Below are 21229 nucleotides of genomic sequence, written 5' to 3'. Positions count from 1 at the left end.
GTCCAGATTAGTTTCATCTCAGAATTTAATCAGGCTCCCTGTGTGGTGCTCAGTGTCTCTTGTGTACAAAATTCACATTTTCTTATTTCTGCCTCTTTTCTCTCTCTCCCTAAAAGGTCTATAGTAAATGGAGAAAGGAAGCTTCATGATCTCATGATAATGAGAAAGGGTTATGTTCCTTAGGAACAAAGTGGCCAGACTCTGGTCTAAGTGATGGCCACAACTACCTGGTGCTGTCTGCCTCCCCATCTTGGCAGTGGAGCTTGGGCCATGATCCTGAAGAGTTCAGGTCAGGGCACAGAGTGCTCCCTGCTCCTCTCAGCTGTGGCTCAGGTCCTGCTGGCTGCAGACACCTGAATCTCTACCCTGGCTGCCAGCCAGTCCCATGGGACCCCTCACCCTTCCTTAGAAAAGTCACTAGCAGGCCCTGTCTCCTTCTCAGTGTTCTGCCCAGGGGTTCAGGAAGTATAGCAATATCAGCCTGTGGCACCTCCCCAGCCCCAGCATTTGGCTTGGCCTCATAATCTTTTTTTTTTTTTTTGAGAGATTTTCGCTATAGGGCACGTGCGCTCGTCAGACAGACAGAGAGAGACATAGAGACAGAAAGCGAGAAATCTCCCCCCGGGGGATTGGTCACGCCGCAATCCCTTCTCCTTCATTCTCTTCTTGGGATCTTGGGCACGCACGCACATGCGCCCGGCGTGAGTTTTAAGCCACTGGGTCCGGGATGTGAACTGCAGTCAACTACATCATAGTCATTATGCTAACTGCTGGTTCCCGGCCTCATAATCTTTGTTGTGGTTGCACCAGTGCTAAGAAGCCTGAGCACCATAGACTGACCCTCATTTCTGTTGAGCAACTGCCCAGCTCAGGCCAAAGCCCAGAATGGAACAAAAGGCAATTTCTTTTTGCTCAACTTCCCACTTTCTTCTCTGACTTCTTTTTCTATAGTTCCTCTAAAATTGCAAGACAGAAAGGAACAAGGTTGTTCTTCTATGCCCCAATATTATCCTTCTCCTTTCTGATTCCCACCTATGGCTACACTTTAACCAGTAGAAGGCAGCATTTTTGTTTGTTTATATTCCATATCATACATCTCTATAGTGTACAATATGGTTTTTCAAAGTAGTACATGACAATCAAATAAAGGATATTACCATATACATCATTTTCAACAGAGAGCTTTACATCCTTGTATCTGTTAAGTGTTTCTTCCCTTTGCTCCTCCCACACACCTTCTACCATCAACTTTCCTCCCTTACAATATCTGTCACCTGTGCTTATCCTCCCTACAATCTGGAGCATCACTTCTACTCTGAAAAGAGTCTGATGAGCTATGTCTTCTGAATGCTGTAAGAAGGAAAGAGTTCAGCCTTCTTTCACTTTACATTTTCTCAGTAGCAAACCCTAATGTATCTCCAGGGAGGCTTCAAGTCAAGTCAGAAAAAAGTCTTAAACTCACAAAACAAAATAATATTTTGTAAGATCCTGTATTAATCCTATAATGAATGTATCTATACTGATTTATCAGCACCAAGGTATGTTCCACTACTGCCTGTGTTTCTTTCCAAATAAGACTGTTTTAACACTAAAGACCTATAGCAACACTTCCTAGCTACCAGGATTGCAGGAACAACCAGAAATTTTAAATTACCAACTGCCACCAAATGCCCTAAAATGAAAATTAACTATAAAAGATGTGAGAAATATAGAACCAAAACCAGAAGCCTGGGTTCTATCCTGGGTCAATAAACGCTTCAAATATGAGCAAATCACATATCTGTTTCTCTGTGCCTTGGTTTCTTCATCTGAGAAAATAAGGTTTGTCCTGTATGATCTCAAGAATGTCTCTTCTAATAATCTATGCTTTCACAATTACAATATGCATAATTCAATTTGGATTGAAATCGTGTATGATAGCATCATTGCTAATATTGAGTTAACAAGTCAAACACAAAATAAGCAATCCCCAGCACTATAGAGATGTAAGTAATCTTATAAATAACTCTATAGGTTCTTAAGAAAAAAATTTTTTTCTGAGAAGGATAATATACACTTACCGGGCTACGACTTGATTCTTTACATGTAATAACATCCCTTTTCCTACATCACAATACTTTGGAAAGACAAAGTGGAATGAGGCCAGCTCTTACCTTCTCGATACTTGAGCAGAATGTCCCAGAGGCTACGACGGGAGCAAGGGTCTACTCCACTGGTAGGCTCGTCCAGAACCACAGTCCTAGATGTGCCCATGAAAGCAATGCCCATGGACAGCTTCCTCTTCATGCCTCCAGACAGGGCTTGGGTCTGTTTGTGCTGATGCTGAGCTAACTCCACATCCTCGAGAGTTCTGGAATAGGAATAAAGCCTTCACTCTTTTCCCTGGAAGTCTTAGAGCTTTGCTTGGAGTTTTAATCCATAAACAATGACTTAGAGTGACATAGATTATTATAAACTATGGGTACATCAAGAGGCCTTGGAGGCTACATGAGCAATGGAGTCTTAACAGAGCAGCTTTCTCCTTCTTGAAGTTCAGACAGATCCATACCAACTGATTATGTGTGATGCTGCTCAACAGTATTTGCCAAGCATTGTTCTTGGGAAATACTTTAGCTGTCTCCTCTGGAGAAACATTTTTCTTTATTTCACTTACATCTGTCAAAGAGAGCGTGCAACCCGTTCAACTGTATAAAACATGGTAGAAAGGCAGTCATGTGGTCAAAAGAGAACAGAGAGCCAGCTCCACTGCTCATCAAAGAAGTCCTTTAACTTTATAGCCTTCTAGGCACTGAATTTGTATCACCTAACCTTACTGACTAATTGGGAGGTTACAATGAAATGCCACATGCAAAGTAACAACTCTCAGTTGCTTTTAGTGTAAGAATAAGCATCTTGTTTCTAGCAGGTCCTTTTCCCTCCCAGGTTCTCACTTTCAGGGACCTTGCACAAGATCCTCCCTATGTGAATGTTCTCTACTTATACTTCACTGTCTACTACATGCCCGTGTCAACTCCACATGAACACTCTCCCTTCTCGCCCACCTCCACTCATCACCTACTTAAATCTTACCTACTAGGAAAGCCCCAGTTTAAACAATGCCTCTCTGGAATTTTTCCTTGATCATTCAAATCAAAGTGGATCCCCTCCCTGCAGAATTATAAACGTGCTTATAACTTCCCAACAGTCTTCAACTGCAGTGAGATGCCATTCATATGCAAAAGATGGCTAGACATGTGGAGAATTATGAGGGTTCCATGTAGTTGGGCTTCGGGAACAGTTGGACCCTGGAACATTCCAGAATCCTAAGCAAAGAATTGAGTGAATCAAATAATTTGTTTGCCTGATAAGTAAATTTTTCATGTCTGTTTTATTATTTATATACTTTCCATCCCAACCCAGAAAAGTTCAAGTAAGCATCTTAGTTTCCAGATTTCAGCCTAAAAGCTGTGTATTTAGTCCAAGTCTTATCATGCGTTTTCTGCTCTGGTTGAGTCTCAGCCTAGATTTACACCAGGAATCTATGCCAGTTTTTCAGGCACATGTACTCTTGACAGATCTCCAAATGGAACAAATGGTTCAGGTTTGGAAGACAACTCCCTTGACACACACACCCCCACACACACACCTGACAACACCATCCTCCATGGTTGGTTCTAATAGAGAAGACAGGTGAATCTATTAAGCCCAACTCAACAGACATATGCATTAGATATCAGTCAGTAGGGTAAACAAATAGAAAAAAAAAAACACAATTCAGTAAGAATGTCATATATCCTCAAACATTCATGTTCTGATAATATGTGTAGGCTAAACCAACAACCTCTCCTGGGGGCCAAATGGTGGCACAGAGGTAAAACATGATGCCCTGTGGGGCTGACCCACACTGTGCCCCCAGATACTAAATCCAAAGGTTAGTTTCATCTTCACTTTACTCAGCACTCAGCCTTTGATGCAAGATCACGTTCTCCTCCTAGTGAACTGGGCTCATTCCCTGGTAGTCCTCCTCCCCTATTGGTCTCTCTTGCCTTCTTGGCTGGTTCCTCTTCATCTCTCCAGACTCTTCACATTGGAGTGTCCAGGATTCTTTTTCATCTCCTCCTCTACTTCAACTGCACTCTACCCTCAACGATCTCGTTACTGTCAGATAAATCTGCCTCCAATCTAATTTGAGTTCCATAGTGCACACTAGACTAGTAAGTGGTAATGTTAACTACATAATAACATCTCATTGACTTAAAAGCCTGACAAAGTTCTACTTGTATCTTCTCTAGGCAAAACAGTAATGAACTGGTTCTTGACAAACATTCACTCTAAAGATTTTACTAGGGATGCTACTTTCCTTGAGCTCATATTTTAATGAAGTTGCACATTAAGGAGACCAAGTAGTGCTATGAACACTAACAAGGAGTGTGTTGGCTCTGAATCAGATATTTTCAGTTTTCCTTCCCTCTAATTGAGAACTACTATCCTAAAACATGATCTCACTCTGATTGCTTTTGTGCAAATTGGCTTTGTTGCTAGGAAACTTGCTGTGAACTGATACCATTAAGGTTGCCTGGCACCTAAATAAGAAGATAAAGCCTACATATAGCATTGCTATTGATTTAAGCCCCTAGTCACAATCACAATAGAGCTTCCTGTGGTCCAGAGGATACAGTTTTTTTTTTAATTAAAATCAGGGACCTATGAATTTTTTAGGAAGAAAATTAGGTTGTACACAGCCAGTTGGTGATCTAGTAATATGTAGTCCATGTAATATCTAACCACTTATTAAGTACCTCCTCAAATCTAAGACAGATTTAACGAGTACAAAGTAAACATTTTCTCTGTACATCAAAGTCTCAGCTGCCGTTGACATTATTAGTGTAACCAGTCACTTTCTGCAGACTGCATGCGATAGGAACACAGCCTACCTTTTGTGTGTACTTAACATGAAAACTACGTGAGACTTAAGAGAAAGAGGAAAGGGAGAAAGAACTATTTAAATACAATTTGTGGTACCACCCACCACTGTACACAGAGGACTTCTGTCCCTTGAGGATTTTTTCCCATTAGTCCAGATTTAATTTGCATATGACCCTCACAGTATGAGCATCTATTCAGAGATGTGATTTGTTCTACACACACATTTGTTATATAGCCAGTCTCTAAACACCGGCACCTGTTTCAACTTGAGATTATCCAACCAAATGCTGATCTCGAAATTTCAAGTGTGGGGAATAAAAGTGTGCCGCGGTGCACCTCTGGGGAAGCAGCTTGTATTTTCCAGTGCTGCTCTTCACTGAAAGATTGCCAGGATAGCCTGCAGCCTGGGGTTTGCCCGATGCCCTGCTTTAAGACCTTGCCCCTGAGTAATATAAGCCTCCACCGTATCCTAGGTTTGCGTTCTCATTTTGTTTCTTATCTCCAATACAAGAGCTGCCTTAGTACTGCCTAACATTGCCCATCTTTGCCTGAAGATGACCTTATTCAAGTAAGAACCCTTCAGAGACCAATGTTCTAGAGGCTGTTCTTAATGAACCAGGGCTCCTGAACCCACACGTTCCCCACTGTGGGATGCTAAGAAGCCCCTTGCTCTGCCTGCCATGACTCTCAGAGCACATTCTGAAACTATGACCCCTGCATACACAAGACCCAAGGAGAGCAATTGATAATGGTCACCCTCACTGCTTGGAAATTTGGAAGTCTCTGGTGGTGTCCACCCCACCGTTATGGCGAAAGCACTAGAAATGAGCTGGAGGATACCCCCTCTGCCCAGTAAGTCTCCTCTTTCAAGAAGCATCTATACCCACCTGCTACATTGCAGTAACTAGCCCAAAGGAAAGGCCAAACAGGGCACCCTACATCTGAGAGCCCTGGGTCAGATCCTGGCTTCCCTATACCAGCTGCCAGCAGAGTGCCCCATCTGCCTGAGCCTGAGCTACCTGGTCAGTAAACCAGAAACAGCCCTCCCTGACTCCCAGGGAAAAGATGTTTGAATGGGACCTGTGTGTCAGATGCTGACACAAAGTCACAGTAGTGCCAGGCACAAAAAGGTGTTCAATGGATGAAGTCCTCATTTACACAACCTGGGTCACCAACTGCAGACATGAGCCTAGAAACAAAAGGCCCCTTTTGGGTCTTCTTCCTGCCATGCTCATGCGAGTTGTATAACATCCCAGGGCCACCTTGGGAAGGCATCTGGCTCTTGAGACATTTCAGGATCTGAGCACACCAAGAAAACTAAGGCAGAGTGGAGAGGAAAAGATAATGCAATAGATAAGAAAATCCACATGGTCTGGTGCACAGGCTTATACTGGGGAGCTCATAACTGCAGTCCACCTGACACCGGATACCTCCAGACCACTCACCCTCACGTCCCTAAGACAAACTCATCATTCTTCTCTCCTCACTTCTAGGATAGTCTCTCTATGTATTTCAAGATACATTGCCATATTTTGCTCACCTGAGCCAGAAATCAGGAAAGTGTTGCAGGTTCCTCCTTTTATTTCCCACATTGGGTCAGCATCTGGCCTTCCTCCTCACCCTCTATGGACCTCTTCTGGCCTCATCTACTCTTACAGCAGGAGCCCACCCTCACCCCTTATTCTCCTCCTTACTTTGGTTTGTGCCCCTCGCCCCATTCCCCATCCATTTCCTCCATGCTAAAGAAAGCATCTGACCAGATAATAGGGTAGGCATTCTTCCAGGTCCTTCTATACCCTTTAGGCCTCCCAAACCTGCTGACTACCTACAACATAAAATCTAAAATCTCTACAAGGCTTTTGAAGCCCCATGATGTGAATAGGCTCTCCTCGCAGGGTCTTACCTAGTATGACCAGTTGTCCTCCACATGGCACATTGGGTCAGCATCTGGCCTTCCTCCTCACCCTCTATGGACCTCTTCTGGCCTCATCTACTCTTACAGCAGGAGCCCACCCTCACCCCTTATTCTCCTCCTTACTTTGGTTTGTGCCCCTCGCCCCATTCCCCATCCATTTCCTCCATGCTAAAGAAAGCATCTGACCAGATAATAGGGTAGGCATTCTTCCAGGTCCTTCTATACCCTTTAGGCCTCCCAAACCTGCTGACTACCTACAACATAAAATCTAAAATCTCTACAAGGCTTTTGAAGCCCCATGATGTGAATAGGCTCTCCTCGCAGGGTCTTACCTAGTATTATGACCAGTTGTCCTCCACATGGCAAGGAGAGGCCCATGGACCCTCTGTGCCAGCATCTGGCTTTTGCATCTTTGATGTCTTCTAGCCCACCCAGAGGACACCAGGAAACCTCTAATCATCCTGGAGCTCTCTGCTCATGCATTACCTTCATTATGACCTCTTGCCTTGTTGCCAGGCACGCCAAATTGTTCACTGTCCCTGTGACCCATGACAATTGCCTCATATACCCCTCTTCACTCCATGGATCTTATTCTATATTCATTGTTCACATGAGTGTCTTCGTCCTGGCTGCAAAAGCAAGGACTGCTGCATTTAAGTTCCCTGACCCAACTCTAGATTGTTTATTATGGGATGAATTATATCCCCTCAAAGTTCATGTGCTAAAGTCCCAAGTCCTAGTACTCCAGTGCTACATTTAGAGATAGGGCCTTTAAAGAGAAACTTAAGTTAAAATGAGGCTGTTGGGAGGGATGCTAATCCAATATGACTGGCATCCTTATAAGGAAAAGAAATTTGGGCACAGTGACACACAGGATGACCACATGAGGGCATAAGAAGAAGGTGGCATCCACAGGTCAAGGATAAAGGCCTCAGGAGAAGCCAACTTGGCCTGCATCTTGATCTTGGACTTCCAGGTTCCAGACTGGGGGTGGGGGATAAATCAATTTCTACTGTTGAAGACCCCCTGCCTGCCACACTTTGTTATGGCAGCCTGAGGAAACTAAGGCATTATTGAATAGTGGCTGAATAAATAAAATGTGTGAGACAAATAAGTGAGTGAATGAATGAGGAGCAGCAGGAGGCAAGGCTGGAAAGTCAAGATGAGGAAAAATGGTGAAGTTCTCCTCATACCCCAGCTAAAGCAATGGACATCATCATCCTACAGAAGATGAGATGACATGGGACATCTTCTAGAAGGAAAATAGCATCATTCATTCATTCAGTTCTTCAACTTGAGGAACAATTATATGGCAGACCATGTTCCTATAAATGTCATTAACAAGCATCAGGCTAAAACCAATAGAGAGGACTCTATTGTGGGAGTGGGCCGTGCTGTTTCAGAGTAGAGCCCTGAGGCAAACCAAACACTAGGTCCATAATAGCACAGGGGCAGAAAGAGAGACAAGTACAAAGGCCTTGTAGCCAAGACCCTGTTCAGCGTATTCAGGGAGCAGTAACAAGACCTGCATGGCTGCCATAGTGAGAGGAAAGATGCCCTAGGGAGGAGGGGAAGCAAGAGCAGTTAGTGGGACTTTATCATTTATTGTTCAGAAAATAGGAGTTCTGAGATGGAAGAGGGTATGACAATAAATCTGGGACACAGGCACAAAACATTAGTCACCCTGTCATAGGTCACCATAGGTTCTAAATTTTACTCCATATAAGGGGGGAGTCTTGAAGTGTGGTGGCAGAGAAGTGCCAGGACCTAGAGATATATATACATCTATAAACATACACACACATACACATATATAATGTTAGAGTGTGGGTGCACTTGCCAGAGAGAAGAAGAGAGGAGAGGAAGAAAACACCTCTCAGTAGGGCATGGTCACACTGTATCTCTTCTCCATTTCTCCACCCCATTAGAATTTTAGGCATGCATGCATATGAAACTGGCTATTTTTCAACCTTTCTGTGCTAGGATTCATCACCACGAGGTTGGCCATGTAGAATCCTGCTCCCTTAACCACTACAGTATAGGGGCCAGCCCTTTAAGATGTTGTTTTTGTTTGTTCGTCATCACCACGAGGTTGGCCATGTAGAATCCTTCTCCTTTAACCACTACAGTATAGGGGCCAGCACTTTAAGATGTTGTTTTTGTTTGTTCATTTGGGCGTTTTTTGGGGGGGGGGTTGTTTGTTTGTTTGTTTGTTGCCATAGGATACACGCACTTGCAAGAGAAAGACAATCAGCAAGAAAGTGAGAAATCACTCCCCAAGGGGGATGGCCACACTGCAGTCCCTTCCCCTCATTCTGCTCCTGGGATTTTGGGAATGCATAAACATGTGCCCAGTGTGATTTTCAAGCCACCAAGTCCAGGACTCAAACTACAGTCAGCCATGTGAGAGTCCAGGGCCTTCACCACCATACCACCTGCTGGCCCCCAGTATCTTTTTCTATACTCATCACTTACATACACAACAGCCAGAAGCAGGAGGTGCAAAGAGAGAGCTTGTTACTCACTTGTTGACTTGCAGATGCAGCTCCTTCTCAGTCCACTGCGGGGCCTTTATGGAGGCAAAGAGCAGCAGATGCTCCCGGACAGTGAGGCTGTCCAACAGCACATCCTGCTGCAGACACACACCCAGCTCTGCCCTGATCTGAGACACATCTGTCTGCAGGGTCTTGCCATTCACGAGAATGGTTCCAGAGGTGGGAGGCTGGAGCCCCGTCAACATGGATCTGCCAGAGAAAATGAATCAGTACAGAGACCATGCTGCCAAGACTCTGAACACAGCCACCTGGTTGGCTCCTGCACACCCCCTGAAGAAAGCAAAAACTCTGCTCACCTATTCCCTGCACAATTTGAAAGTTGTGCAGTGCTTAAGGAAATGTCTGCTGGTTATAGCAGACATTTGGAAATGTGGGCTTATGATAACATTTGTCCTCCCATATGACACCCCCTCTTGATCATGGACCATTATAAATGGATGGGAATTTGTTTTCACAGATGAGACTGGCTAAGAATGACTTGTTTACCTAAGTCCGTCTAATTAGAAATGAGTAATTTCTAATTCTAAACAGAAATGCAAACTGAGACTCCAAACCTGGGTATCAGGTTCCTTCTGCCAACCCTGAACTATCTGTCCCAGTCTAAACCATAAAACCTTAAGCAGCTGGTCACCAGAAACTACTTGTTTAATTTCAGCAAAGGAAACCTGAGGACTGCCTAGTTCATGCTTCTGTTTTAGGAAGTTTATTATTTATGTTTTAATTTTTTTTCTTAAAAGTTAAAAATGTATCTATTACAGGATCTAACAAATCCATTCTTAAGTACTTATGTAAGAGAAAATAAATATGGGCCAAGGCAAAGATAGGTACCCTTGTGTCTATAGCTTTTTTGTTCGTGATAACTAAAAGATGGAGACGATCTCAACTGCATCCAACAGATGAGAACATAAACCTGCCGTGGTGCCTCTGTAGTGGAATAGCACTCACACTCACAAGGACCAGATTCGCCACCACGGACAACTTTGTCAAGTCAAAGAAAACAGACTCCATTCCATCTTTATGGAATTCTAGCAAATGCAAACTAATTTAAAGTGACAAATGGTAGATCAGTAGTCTTTGGGAGCAGGGTCAAAAAAAGGGCACAGGAGGGCCAGTCCCTGTGGCCTGATAGTCAAGGGGGCTGGATCCCACGTGGCTGACAGTGGTCCAAATCCTGGCCTCCAAGACTCGAAAGACATACCAGATAACTGTGCATGGTCCAAATCCTGGCAGGATGGAGAAATGGAGAAGAAGGGATTGCAATGTGACCACGTCCCATTGTGAGGAATGTTTCTCAGTCTTTCTGTCAAGAGCATGGGCTTTCTGGCAATTTTTTTAAAAGAAGAATAAAAGGAGCACCAGAGACCTTGGAAGGGGACAGAAATGTTTTGATCTTCACCAGGGTGCTTGTTTCATCATTAACCAAATGTGTCAAAACTTATTAACTGAACACACACGTGAACAGTGTTTGTTGCACATAAATTACACTCAATAAGCTTACTTAACAGCTCTTTACTGTGTTATTTTTAAACTTATTTTGGGACACTATAGAATAGTTGATATATATTGCATAGGAGTCTCATAGGCTTTTGTTTTAAACCATGAAGACCTAGTCCATTAATTGGCCTTGCCCCCTCAATAGCTCATCTAAGAACTCCAAAAGAGGCAATCACTTAAGGGCCCTGGAAACGTACTTCAAAAATATGCTACAAGTGATGTAATCAGTGGACCTTGAAACATCCACTTTAAATTTAGTTCTCATCTTTCTGCTAAGCAAGCTCTCCAGATTTTCCCTGTAGGAAATGAGCTTTAGTGAAGGCAAGAGGTGGAATATTGGGTTTTCTGAGTCATTCTCTAACTTGTACTTTCCCAATTTGCGAACACTAAGAAAAATCACTCAGAAGTTTTCAGTTCCATTTCAGCATTTAAGGAACAACAACCACTAAATAAATAAATAAATAAATGCACTCTCCATATTGTTTCTTTCCACTTGTTTTTCATATGAGATGTATGAAGCTTTATGTGTGTTATTTTTCTACCTTTCTTAATAAATTTGAAGCAAAGTCATTTTGATGGTTTTAACTAATCATATTTAGTTCTACATATTTAGAAAATTTTTCCATTATTTTGGTGGCTTAATCTTTTTTTTTTTTTGAGAGAGAGAGAGATTTTTGCTGTAGGGTGTGTGCAAATGCCAGAGAGACAGAGAAAGACAGAGAGACAGAAAGTGAGAAATATCTACCCCCCTAGGGGGGAGAGCCATGCCATAATCCTTTCTCCTCCAGTCTTCTCTCAGGATTTTGGGCATGCATGCACATGTGCCCAGCATGAGTTTTAAGCTGCTGGGTCCAGGACTTGAACCACCGTCAACTACGTAGGAGTCCAGCAACATAGCCATTATGCTATCTACTGGTCCCTTGATGGTTTAATCTTAAACAAACCACCAATGCCATAGACATCTCAAAGTCAATGATATTAGAACTCCTCATTTGTCTCAGGTTACATAATTTGATTCTCTGATCAAACTTGGAGCCATTGGATCCTAAACTAAGAATAAGAACTTAACAGGAAAACAATTACACAAAAAGCAGAACATGAAAAAACAAAAGGCAGGTATTTTAAAAATTTGCAAATATCCTTCTGATATCCTTCTTTCTGCAGACATGCAAGCAAAAGTACACATTGTTAAGATAAAAACTAAAAGTGTCAAAGGACTTTTAGAGACTAAAATAAACATGGAGGATTTTTTATAGGACATAAAAGAAGAATTAAGTTAGAAATAAAATTCCCACACCCTACCACCTTTCTTCTCCTACCTCTCTAAACTCTGTAATTTAAAACAAACAAACAAATCCAGGACCAACAGATGTCATATATGTCACTGGACTCTCATGCAGTCAACCACAGTTCAATTTCCAGACCCAGTGGCTTAAAATTCACATCAGTCATGTGTACCTGTATAACCAAGATCCCAAGAGGAGAATGGAGGAGAAGGGATTGTGGTGTGGCCATCCCCCGGGGGGATGATTTCCTGCTTTCTGTCTCTCTGGCCAGCACATGTGCCCTATAGCAAAAACTCACTTAAAAAAATATTAAAGGAAAAGAAAACATAAACTGAACCACTGTCTCACAGGTAAATTAGTGTTTTAAGAATCCAGAATTGGATAGTAACATAACAGTAAGAAATCTCTGGGAGGCTGGCATAAGTGGAAAAGTTCCAAATTCATGTCCAGAGACCTCCCTGAGTATGACATGATACTTGGCTGGCTGAAGTTGAGGGTGGACCCCAGGGTGGGGACCCTGTTTGAGGGCTACTCTCTGTCTTTCTGTCTAGCGTATGGAAGAAATTAGTGAATTAATTTATCAATTAAAATACTAAAAACCCAAAGCCCAGTGCTTTATGAGGATAACACAGGACACACATGATGGTGGTTTTCCCAGCGCCATTTGTTCCCAGCAGGGCTGTGACTTGGTCTCTGTGGAAGGTGAGAGTGAGGTCTTGGATGGCCACCTTATGGCCCTCATATTCCTTGGTCACAGACACCAGAGCAACTCCTGGAGGGCTTTCTTCAAGGCTCCGTTCCCTGTCTTGTGGTAATGACCATGACTCTGCAAGGAAGATGCAATTTCATCAAATAAGAAGGTCAAAAGTCCAGAAAATAAGGCTTATGTTACTAATCAGCGGGGAATTGAATTCTAGCTCAGTGAAACATACAAAGCAATTCTAAAATCTTTCTTTACCCAAAGCAAGAAGCAAATTTTATGGTGGCAAAAATTATGTGAGGTCACCCATTACAGTCTTGAAACTGTATGAAAACCATTTTGCAAAAGCAAAAAAAAGTTTCTAAAAAATGCACACGCACATGCACACACACACACACACACATGCACATGCATACACACACACACACACACAGAGGTATGTTTGTCTATGTAGATAAAAAAACAACAGTCAGGTTAGCTTCACACCAAAAAATCCATCAGAATTAGTTTCCTGAGGACATGGGAACTTATAGGCACTTATTGATTAGTTCCACATTATTTGACCTGTTTAATCAGAAAAACTACATTCCAATATTCCAATATTTATGCAATGGGTGTCTTATACTCATAGTCTAAAATTGCCAAGATGAGTATTTGGTTTTCTCTGGGTTGTGCACGTATATTTACACACTGATTTCCCTGAAGTTATCCTCTTGTGGGTGTCCCCATGCACCTGTACCCACAGAAATGGGCTGTGACTGGAACTCAGAGGGACAGTGACAGTGCTGCCCTGTCTCCTGAGAACCACACTACCCGATTGCAAAGAGCAGAGATACTCTGTCTCTCACATAAACTAACATGTATGACATCACTAGAAACCTTCAAGTGCATTATATCTGGAGGCTGCTCACCCTCATGTGCACTTGCTACACAGATTCATCTTTGGACTGAAGCTTTGGTTTTACTAAATTACAATAGACACACAAAGCATATGACACATTGAGGAAAGGACTCTATGTATCAGGCAACAGGAACATTCTGGAGCTCCTGGACCTTGCAGAGGTGACACTATCAGAAAATCCTGCCTTGTACCTTGGTCCCACAGCTGCTTCCAAGCCCAAGAGAGCCTGAAGTCTACCTCTGGGAATCAGTGCAGTTACAAAAGCTCACCCAGAAATAAAGGACAAACATTGAAACTGACCAGATGGGAAAGTAAGCATCTGGTAGACTGCCTGTTACAAACCTTTATTGCCAAAGAGCTCATTGAAGAAAAACAGACTAGAGCTTAGAGAACGGTGTCCTTTCTCCACCAAGCCACACACACTCTTCCAATATGACATGGTAAAGGGGAAATACCATGGTTTCCTTAAACCGAAAGTTCCTAAAAAATAAGATACAGTGAAAATCAATTTGATTATTTACTAGTTAGATAACGATTTTTCCATAGGATAACTTAATATGAAATGTTATTTCATGTTAATATTTTTCACATACAGTCCATATACATACCAGTGGAGTTTGAAAGGGTAGTGGATTAACCTTGATGCGAAACTCTCCCTTCTTGATCAACCCAGGGTCATCAGCTAGGACCCTCTCACATCTACTTCCTCCAAAAGGGGTACAGTAGGTAATTTATAAACATTGTTTGAATAATGACTGAGTATTCCCAGAGTAAACATTTGCCCCTGGCCCATAATACCCTTAGATGTTCTTGCTCTACTTTGCCTCTCTTTGATGTTTGGGTAGATTAGTAGACATGACAAAGAGTATGAGATGAGAGCATGGAGAAATGACTCAATCACAGCTTTCACAAAGAAGAATAATATTTATAATATTAACACTTCCATATGAAACATATCAATATTCTTCAAACACATTTTCCAAGTTTATTTCAGGCCATTTAACAGTCACTTTGCCTTCATTACATATTGTAATGAAAGGGAATTTAATTATTAATACTTCCCAGTTTTCCTTAGCATACCAATTCTAGTTTAAGTTTGATGAGTGCAACTTACCTAGAAACCTGAATTCTGCGAGTGATTGGAATGATAAAGGCCTACATGAAGACTATAGTTAGCACTTTCGCATCAAGAAAGGAGAGCTAGAGAAGTCCTCCTGCATTCCAATCAGGAAAGTCAATACAGGATCACATATTCAGAGGGAAATGCATACACCCTTTACCTTTTAGAAGTGAAAGGATGGTTCTCAGTTGCTATCAGGTCTAGTATTGGCCGTTGGTAATGAGATGAGTTGTGTCACTCAAAATTCATATGTTAAAATCCTAACCCCCAGTACTACAGACTGTGACTGTATTTAGAAGTACCCAGGACAAAATGAGGTCATAAGGGTGCATCCTAAACTAATCCAACTGGTGTCCTTACTAGAATAGGAGATCAGGACACAGGCACATCCAGAGGGTTGGCCATGTGAGGACACAGGGAGAAGGTGACATCTACAAGCCAAGGAGAGAGGCCTCAAGAGGAGCCAGCTTCATCTACATCTTGGGAGAGAAGTCAGCAATGGAATTTGGGGACCTTAGAGAGTTCATAGATTTTTGACTTAATCATTAAAATTCCAGGTCTTGGGCCTGATGGTAGCATGATAGCACTGCAACTACACCCACATGGGAAAGGTCCTTTCTTCATGTCCTAGGATGTCCCTGAACATGCCAGGCACACATGCATGTCCCCATGATCTGGGCCAGCAAAGACTGGGATAGGTCACAGCATGAGGACCCTGTCTTTCTCCCATGGAAGAAATTAATTAATTAATTAACTTTCAAAAATAAATAAACAAAATTATAGGAATCACGCCGCCCCATTGTCTTGTGGTTATGTGAGTTGGATCCCACATGGCCAGCTGCATAGTTCAAGTCCCATGCCCATTGGCTTGAAAAACATGCTGGACACATATGCACGTGTACTCAAAATCCCAACAGGAGAAAGAAATGAAGGAGAAGGAATTGCTGCATGACCTTGACTACAAGGAGTCTCATATTCTCTCCTCTCCCTCTTTTTCTCTCTCTTTCTTTCTCTCGCTCTCTCATTTTTTTATGCCAAGCACACAGAGTTTCTGGCAATTTTTTTTTTAATTGTAGGAATCTAGATAAGAAAATGATGAGAAAATGAGGACCTACATCTGAGCACCAGCATATTCCTGTAGCATTATTAATATGGGAAAAAGACAAAAATTATTTAAACTTGCAACATAGAAGAACTTATTGCAACAAGCAGGAAATTATTGCTTTTACCTGTGAGATGTTGAACAGCCATTAAAAACATTTTCAAAGCTGTAAATAAGTGCTTATGATAAAAGTATTTTTTAAAACATGGAGGAAAATTTATATGTACAGTATGACCACAACTATGTACAAAAAAGTATCTAGAGAAAGACTGTGAAATATTGTTAGTTCTGGTTGGTAAGATTAGAAATAATTGGATTTTTTTTCCTACTTCTTTCTAAGTACTTTCCAAACATTTTACAATAGACATATATTCACTGGATGTATTACAACTGTTTTCAGAACACTCTGGCAGAAGAGAATCATTCCCATGTGCAAAGTATAGAGATGAAGCCAAGAGATTTGTTTGTTCTGAAAGAAGTAATTGAGCACCTTTGCACATTCTATGTATCACAAGAAAATCCTAATAAAAATCTCAACTCCACTTCCACAGGAGTGGAAGTTGTGCAAAGATAAATATAATTAAATCACGTGACTTTCAAATTTGGAGCCATGTCTCAAAGTGATGACCACCATACATGTACACACATGCTCCACACATACTTGTGTACATACATACACAGAGGTGCACACACATGCATATGCACAGGCATACATTCATGAGCACATTTGCAACCATGTTAGGTATCACCAGCTTCCTGCAATGGAGCTAAGATGTTGATCTCTATTGACTGGGTTCTTATTTGCTCACCTGAGTCTAGGGAAAATGACACCTTCCTCTAGCCCTGACTCACTTTGGGAGCTGCTTTGCTGAGAAATGAGTAACTGAGCCCTTTATAAGGAGGTAGCAGTAGGAGGCTGGCTTATCTTTCAGGAGTCATATTTCCGGCCATCAGCCCACTGTGAGGAGGGCATGTGAGGCCTCAGTGCAGTGACAAAGAATCGGAGAGACCATCGGAATCCAGACCATCCATTGCCTATCTTGCTGTTCCCCAGTTTACTCCTTTCTAGTTCAGAGAGATGTCAGTTATCAGACGGAAATGAATTAATCCCACCCTTTGGTGGCAAGAGGGACATACATGGATCAGGCTATGACCTTCTCTCTAGTGGTGATGAAAAAAAGTAACCATTGAGAAGAACACAAGGTGATTGAACATTGCAGTCATTGGGGTCTACCAACACTGAACAGAGCACCCCTTCGAGCACAGGAGAAAGTGTGAAAAGAAAAGGCAGAAAAAACTGGGGAGGGCTATTGGAGTCATGAAATGCAAGTATAAGATGCCAATTAAATTCAAATCAGAAAAATGGCAAAAAAAATTGTTCTTGTCTAAGTACATCGAAAAATCATCTGTAGTCTATTTGAAATTCAAATCTATGGGGTAGAGGGTGTGCCTGTTACACTGAGCACAGTGGGACTAGAACAGAGAAGGAAGCATGGATCCACAGCAGGGTAAATTAGGGGTCACAGGGACCCACCAAGGATAGAGATCTTCTTTCTGTGGGCATTCTAGAGACAGGGAAACCACCAGAGAGGGGAGAAGCCTGGTCCTGATCTTTAAAAATATAACTTCAGGCCAACATGCATGGTAGACCACAAGAGTGAAGAGTGGGGTAACGGTCAGGATGCCCGGAGGCTTGGGAAAACGTCTCCAGGGCACCAAGCAGTGCAGAGAAGCTACGATGAGGCCTGAACTAAGGTAGGAGCTCCGGGGACAGAAAGGAGGGTCAATAAGTGAGAGGTTTTTCAGGGTTAGGGAAAAGAGAAAGTGAGTATGAAGGGTCAATTTGCTAATTAAAGATCTCAGTCCTAGTCTGACTGGACTCCTAAAACCCTCCTTATGAATCTATTGATCTGACTGAGGCAGGGAGCTGCGACAGCCAGGTTGGCATGGAGGCCATGCAGCTCCTTGCTCTCCATGGTGTCTGCTTTTACTTATAAATCCAAACTTGTTTTCTGTGCACACTCTGAAGGCACACGCACCCTGCCCATTACCAAGTGTAATTGGGCACATTAATATGTGCAAAGGCCCTCAATTCATCCCCAGCTTTTCTCCTCAAGGGGAACTGCCTGCTGGCTCATGCAGGCCAGGAAGCTAATTAGCATTGCCGCTCCAAAGCTGACAGTGATGAAAGAAGAAGTCAATGACATTAGACAGATCGAGTTGAATCAGATTTAATTGGAAGCACATAAAAAGGAGTTTATGAAATGAAAACTTGGAGAGGACCAGATGTGAGCTTTCGAGTCAGGCATGGACACTGCAGTGGATGCTGAGCCTTGAAGTCCAGGAAATGAGCCAGTGCTGGACCTGCACGGGACATCCTGGTCACACACTAGGGTTGATAAATTTGAGGTCCCAGATACAGCTAGTTCATAGCAAAGAAGGACCAAAGAAAATGGAGAGTAAAGCATTTGCATGGGACATGCTCTGAGACAGAAAGTCTTACTTATGTCCTGTTGGGGGCCCCTGCTACCTATAAAAGACTTTTGAAAATAGATTCTTAGTTTGGTGAGACTCTCCCAGTGGAGTTTTAGCACTGTAGGCAGGGGATATTTGGGTTGGCACAGCAAATGGTAAATGTAGGTTTTATTACTATTCAGGTATGAGAGGCCAGCAGGTCAGAAGAAAACCACCATGGAAAAGATAGTTCATTATTCATCGATCTGAGAGTAGAGGGTGTGACATACCATGCAGAGCCCCACAGAGAAGTCCCAGTGTTGGAGAGGAGGCACAGGAAGCATGGGGAAATATGCAAAAGACTTTACTGTGGTGAGGAATGTCAAGTAGATTGAGAGTTGACTAGCACAAATAGGTTTTTTTTTTCTTTTTTTGGAGAGGTTTTTGCTATAGGGCACATTGCACTCGCCAGACAGAGAGGGACAGAGAGATAGAAAGCAAGAAATCAGCCCCCAGGGGGGTATGGTCACACCGCAATCCCTTCTTCTCCATTCTCCTCTGGGGATCTTGGGCATGCATGCACACGCACCCGGTGTGAGTTGAAGCCACCTGGTCCGGGATGCGAACTGCAGTCGACTATGTGGGAGTCCAGCGACATAGCCATTACGCTAACTGCTGGTCCCACTAGCATGAATAGTTTTAGCAGACTTTGGTAGAGTGCTGTCTCTAGTTGTCTGCTATCTGTCCTTGGAGTGGTTAGGGCAGAGGGATAGTGAGAGCCCATATAGGAGATGGTGGAGACTTGGGGTCTTGGTTGGTCCATTGCATATAAAAGGCACACTTAGGACCAGCAGTTGGTATAATCGCTTCTTCGCTGGACTTCCATGTAGTCGACCGCAGTTTGAGTCCCAGACCCAGTGGCTTAAACTCACGCCAGGCTCGTGTGCATGCATATCCGAGATCCCAAGAGGAGAATGGAGGAGAATGGATTGCGGCATGGCCATCCCCCCTGGGGGGGTGATTTCTCGCTTTCTGCCTCTCTGTCTCTCTCTGTCTTTCTGGCAAGTGCATGCGCCCTATAACAAAATCCTTAAAAAAAAAAAAAAAAAGGCACATTCACAGCCTACTCCTTTTCTGTCTCCAGGAACTGGCTATCCCTGGAAAGAGAATCCCTCCAGAGAAGGTCCCACATAGTGAAAGCATCAGAAATTTAGAAGTCGTGAAAAGGTGTGATCAATACAATGGGGATTGCCTTCTTGAGCAGATGCCTGGAATAGTAGACAGCCTGAAAAATGCAGAGCAGCCTGGTCTAGTGAAAAATTGTCCTCAACTTGCATTCTGTAAGACACATCACACATTCATTCAAGTGAAAAGTCCGCTGTGGTCACTGAGCCTAAGACATACAAACCCAAAGTTTCTGTCTCTTTTTTTGTTTCTTTTTATAAGGGAGAGAGAGTGAGCACAAGAGGCAGAAAAAGAGGAAATGAGAGAGATTTGACAAAGTCTCCCCACAGCATGATCTTCATGCCCCAGGCTCTCAGTCAGTTAGGACAGTTGTACAGTTTTCCATTTCAGGGGATTTTTTTTAGGTTTTTGCCATGGACACATGCAGTCATTGGAGAGACAGGGAGAAGGAAAGTGAGAAATCACCCACCAGAGAAGATGGCCACACCACAATCCCTTCTCCATTCTCTTCTCAAAATTCTGGGCACACATGCACATTGGCCCAGAGTGATTTTCAAGCCACCATCTCTGGGACTCAAACCACAGTTGGCCATGTGGGAATCCAGTGCCTTAACTACCATGCCACCTGCTGGATTCACAGTTTTCTTTTTTCAGTTTTTTGGCTATAGAGCACATGTACTCCCCAGAGAGAGACAGAGAGAGGAAAAGTGAGAAATCATCCCCTGGGAGGAAGGCCATACCTTAATCTCTTTTCTTCCATTTTTTTTTTCCTGGGATTTTGAGCATGCATGCACATGTGCTTGGAGTGTCTTTCAAGTTACTGGGTCTGGGACTCAAGCTGCAAAGTTGGTCACATGGGATCTAGCGCCCCAACTGCCATGCCACCTGCTGGCTCAGTTGCGCAGTTTTAATACACATGGAGTTTTCTAGGAATGCAATCACTGTGCAGTCACTGCAATCACTTCCTCCTCCTCCCTCACAATAGGTGAATGAATAAACCTAAAAAGCATTAGGCTAGCCACAGTGGCCCAGTGGCCCAGTGGCCCAGTGGTGATGCAATCTCTGCTGCTGAAGCATATGAGAAAGTCCCAGGTTTATGACCCAGGGTATCTCTGTATATGTTGGTGTGGAAAATGTCCATGATCCTGGCTGGCTGAGGCTGGGAATGGGTTGCAGCATGAAGACCCTGCGGGGAGCACTGTTTCTATCTCTCTCGCCCTCTTTCTCTCTCACATGGAAAAAAATAAATAAACCTTTAAAAAATAATTTCTGTGCAAAAATTTAACTTAAAGAATCATGTGTACAAGTAGAGTTCATTACTGGTGAATTTCATTTCAAGATAATAAAGGGGATGATATAAAATATTTGTCTTGAAAAGAGAGTAGAGGGTGGGGTGTAGCAGCAGGTAACATGGTGGTTAAAGTGCTAGACTCCCTCAGGGATGACCATAGTTCAAGTCCTGGACTTGGTGACTTGAAAATCATACTGGGCACATATGAGTGCATACCCAGGATTCCAGGAGGAGAGTGGAGGATAAGGGAATGTGGTATGGCCATCCACCGTGGGAGGTGATTTTTCTTTTTCCCTTTCACTCTCTTTAGTAACCATATGC

The 21229-nt window shown here is 42.9% G+C and overlaps 1 protein-coding gene across 1 annotated transcript in view; it reads right to left on the bottom strand.

Moving 5' to 3' along the window:
* ABCA13 (ATP binding cassette subfamily A member 13) overlaps positions 1 to 21229 on the bottom strand; it is a 500786-nt gene that overhangs the window by 268434 nt on the left and 211123 nt on the right. Inside the window, 4 exon segments of the mRNA XM_014593022.1 lie at positions 2154 to 2350; positions 9346 to 9564; positions 12795 to 12979; positions 14085 to 14236. Of these exon segments, the coding sequence (XP_014448508.1) occupies positions 2154 to 2350; positions 9346 to 9564; positions 12795 to 12979; positions 14085 to 14236 (753 nt within the window).

This window comes from Tupaia chinensis, unplaced genomic scaffold (genome assembly GCF_000334495.1).
Source record: "Tupaia chinensis unplaced genomic scaffold, TupChi_1.0 Scaffold139484_1, whole genome shotgun sequence".
In the NCBI taxonomy this organism is placed as follows: domain Eukaryota; kingdom Metazoa; phylum Chordata; class Mammalia; order Scandentia; family Tupaiidae; genus Tupaia; species Tupaia belangeri.
Note: the sequence above shows the minus strand (reverse complement) of the source record. Positions and strands in the feature narration are given on the sequence as shown.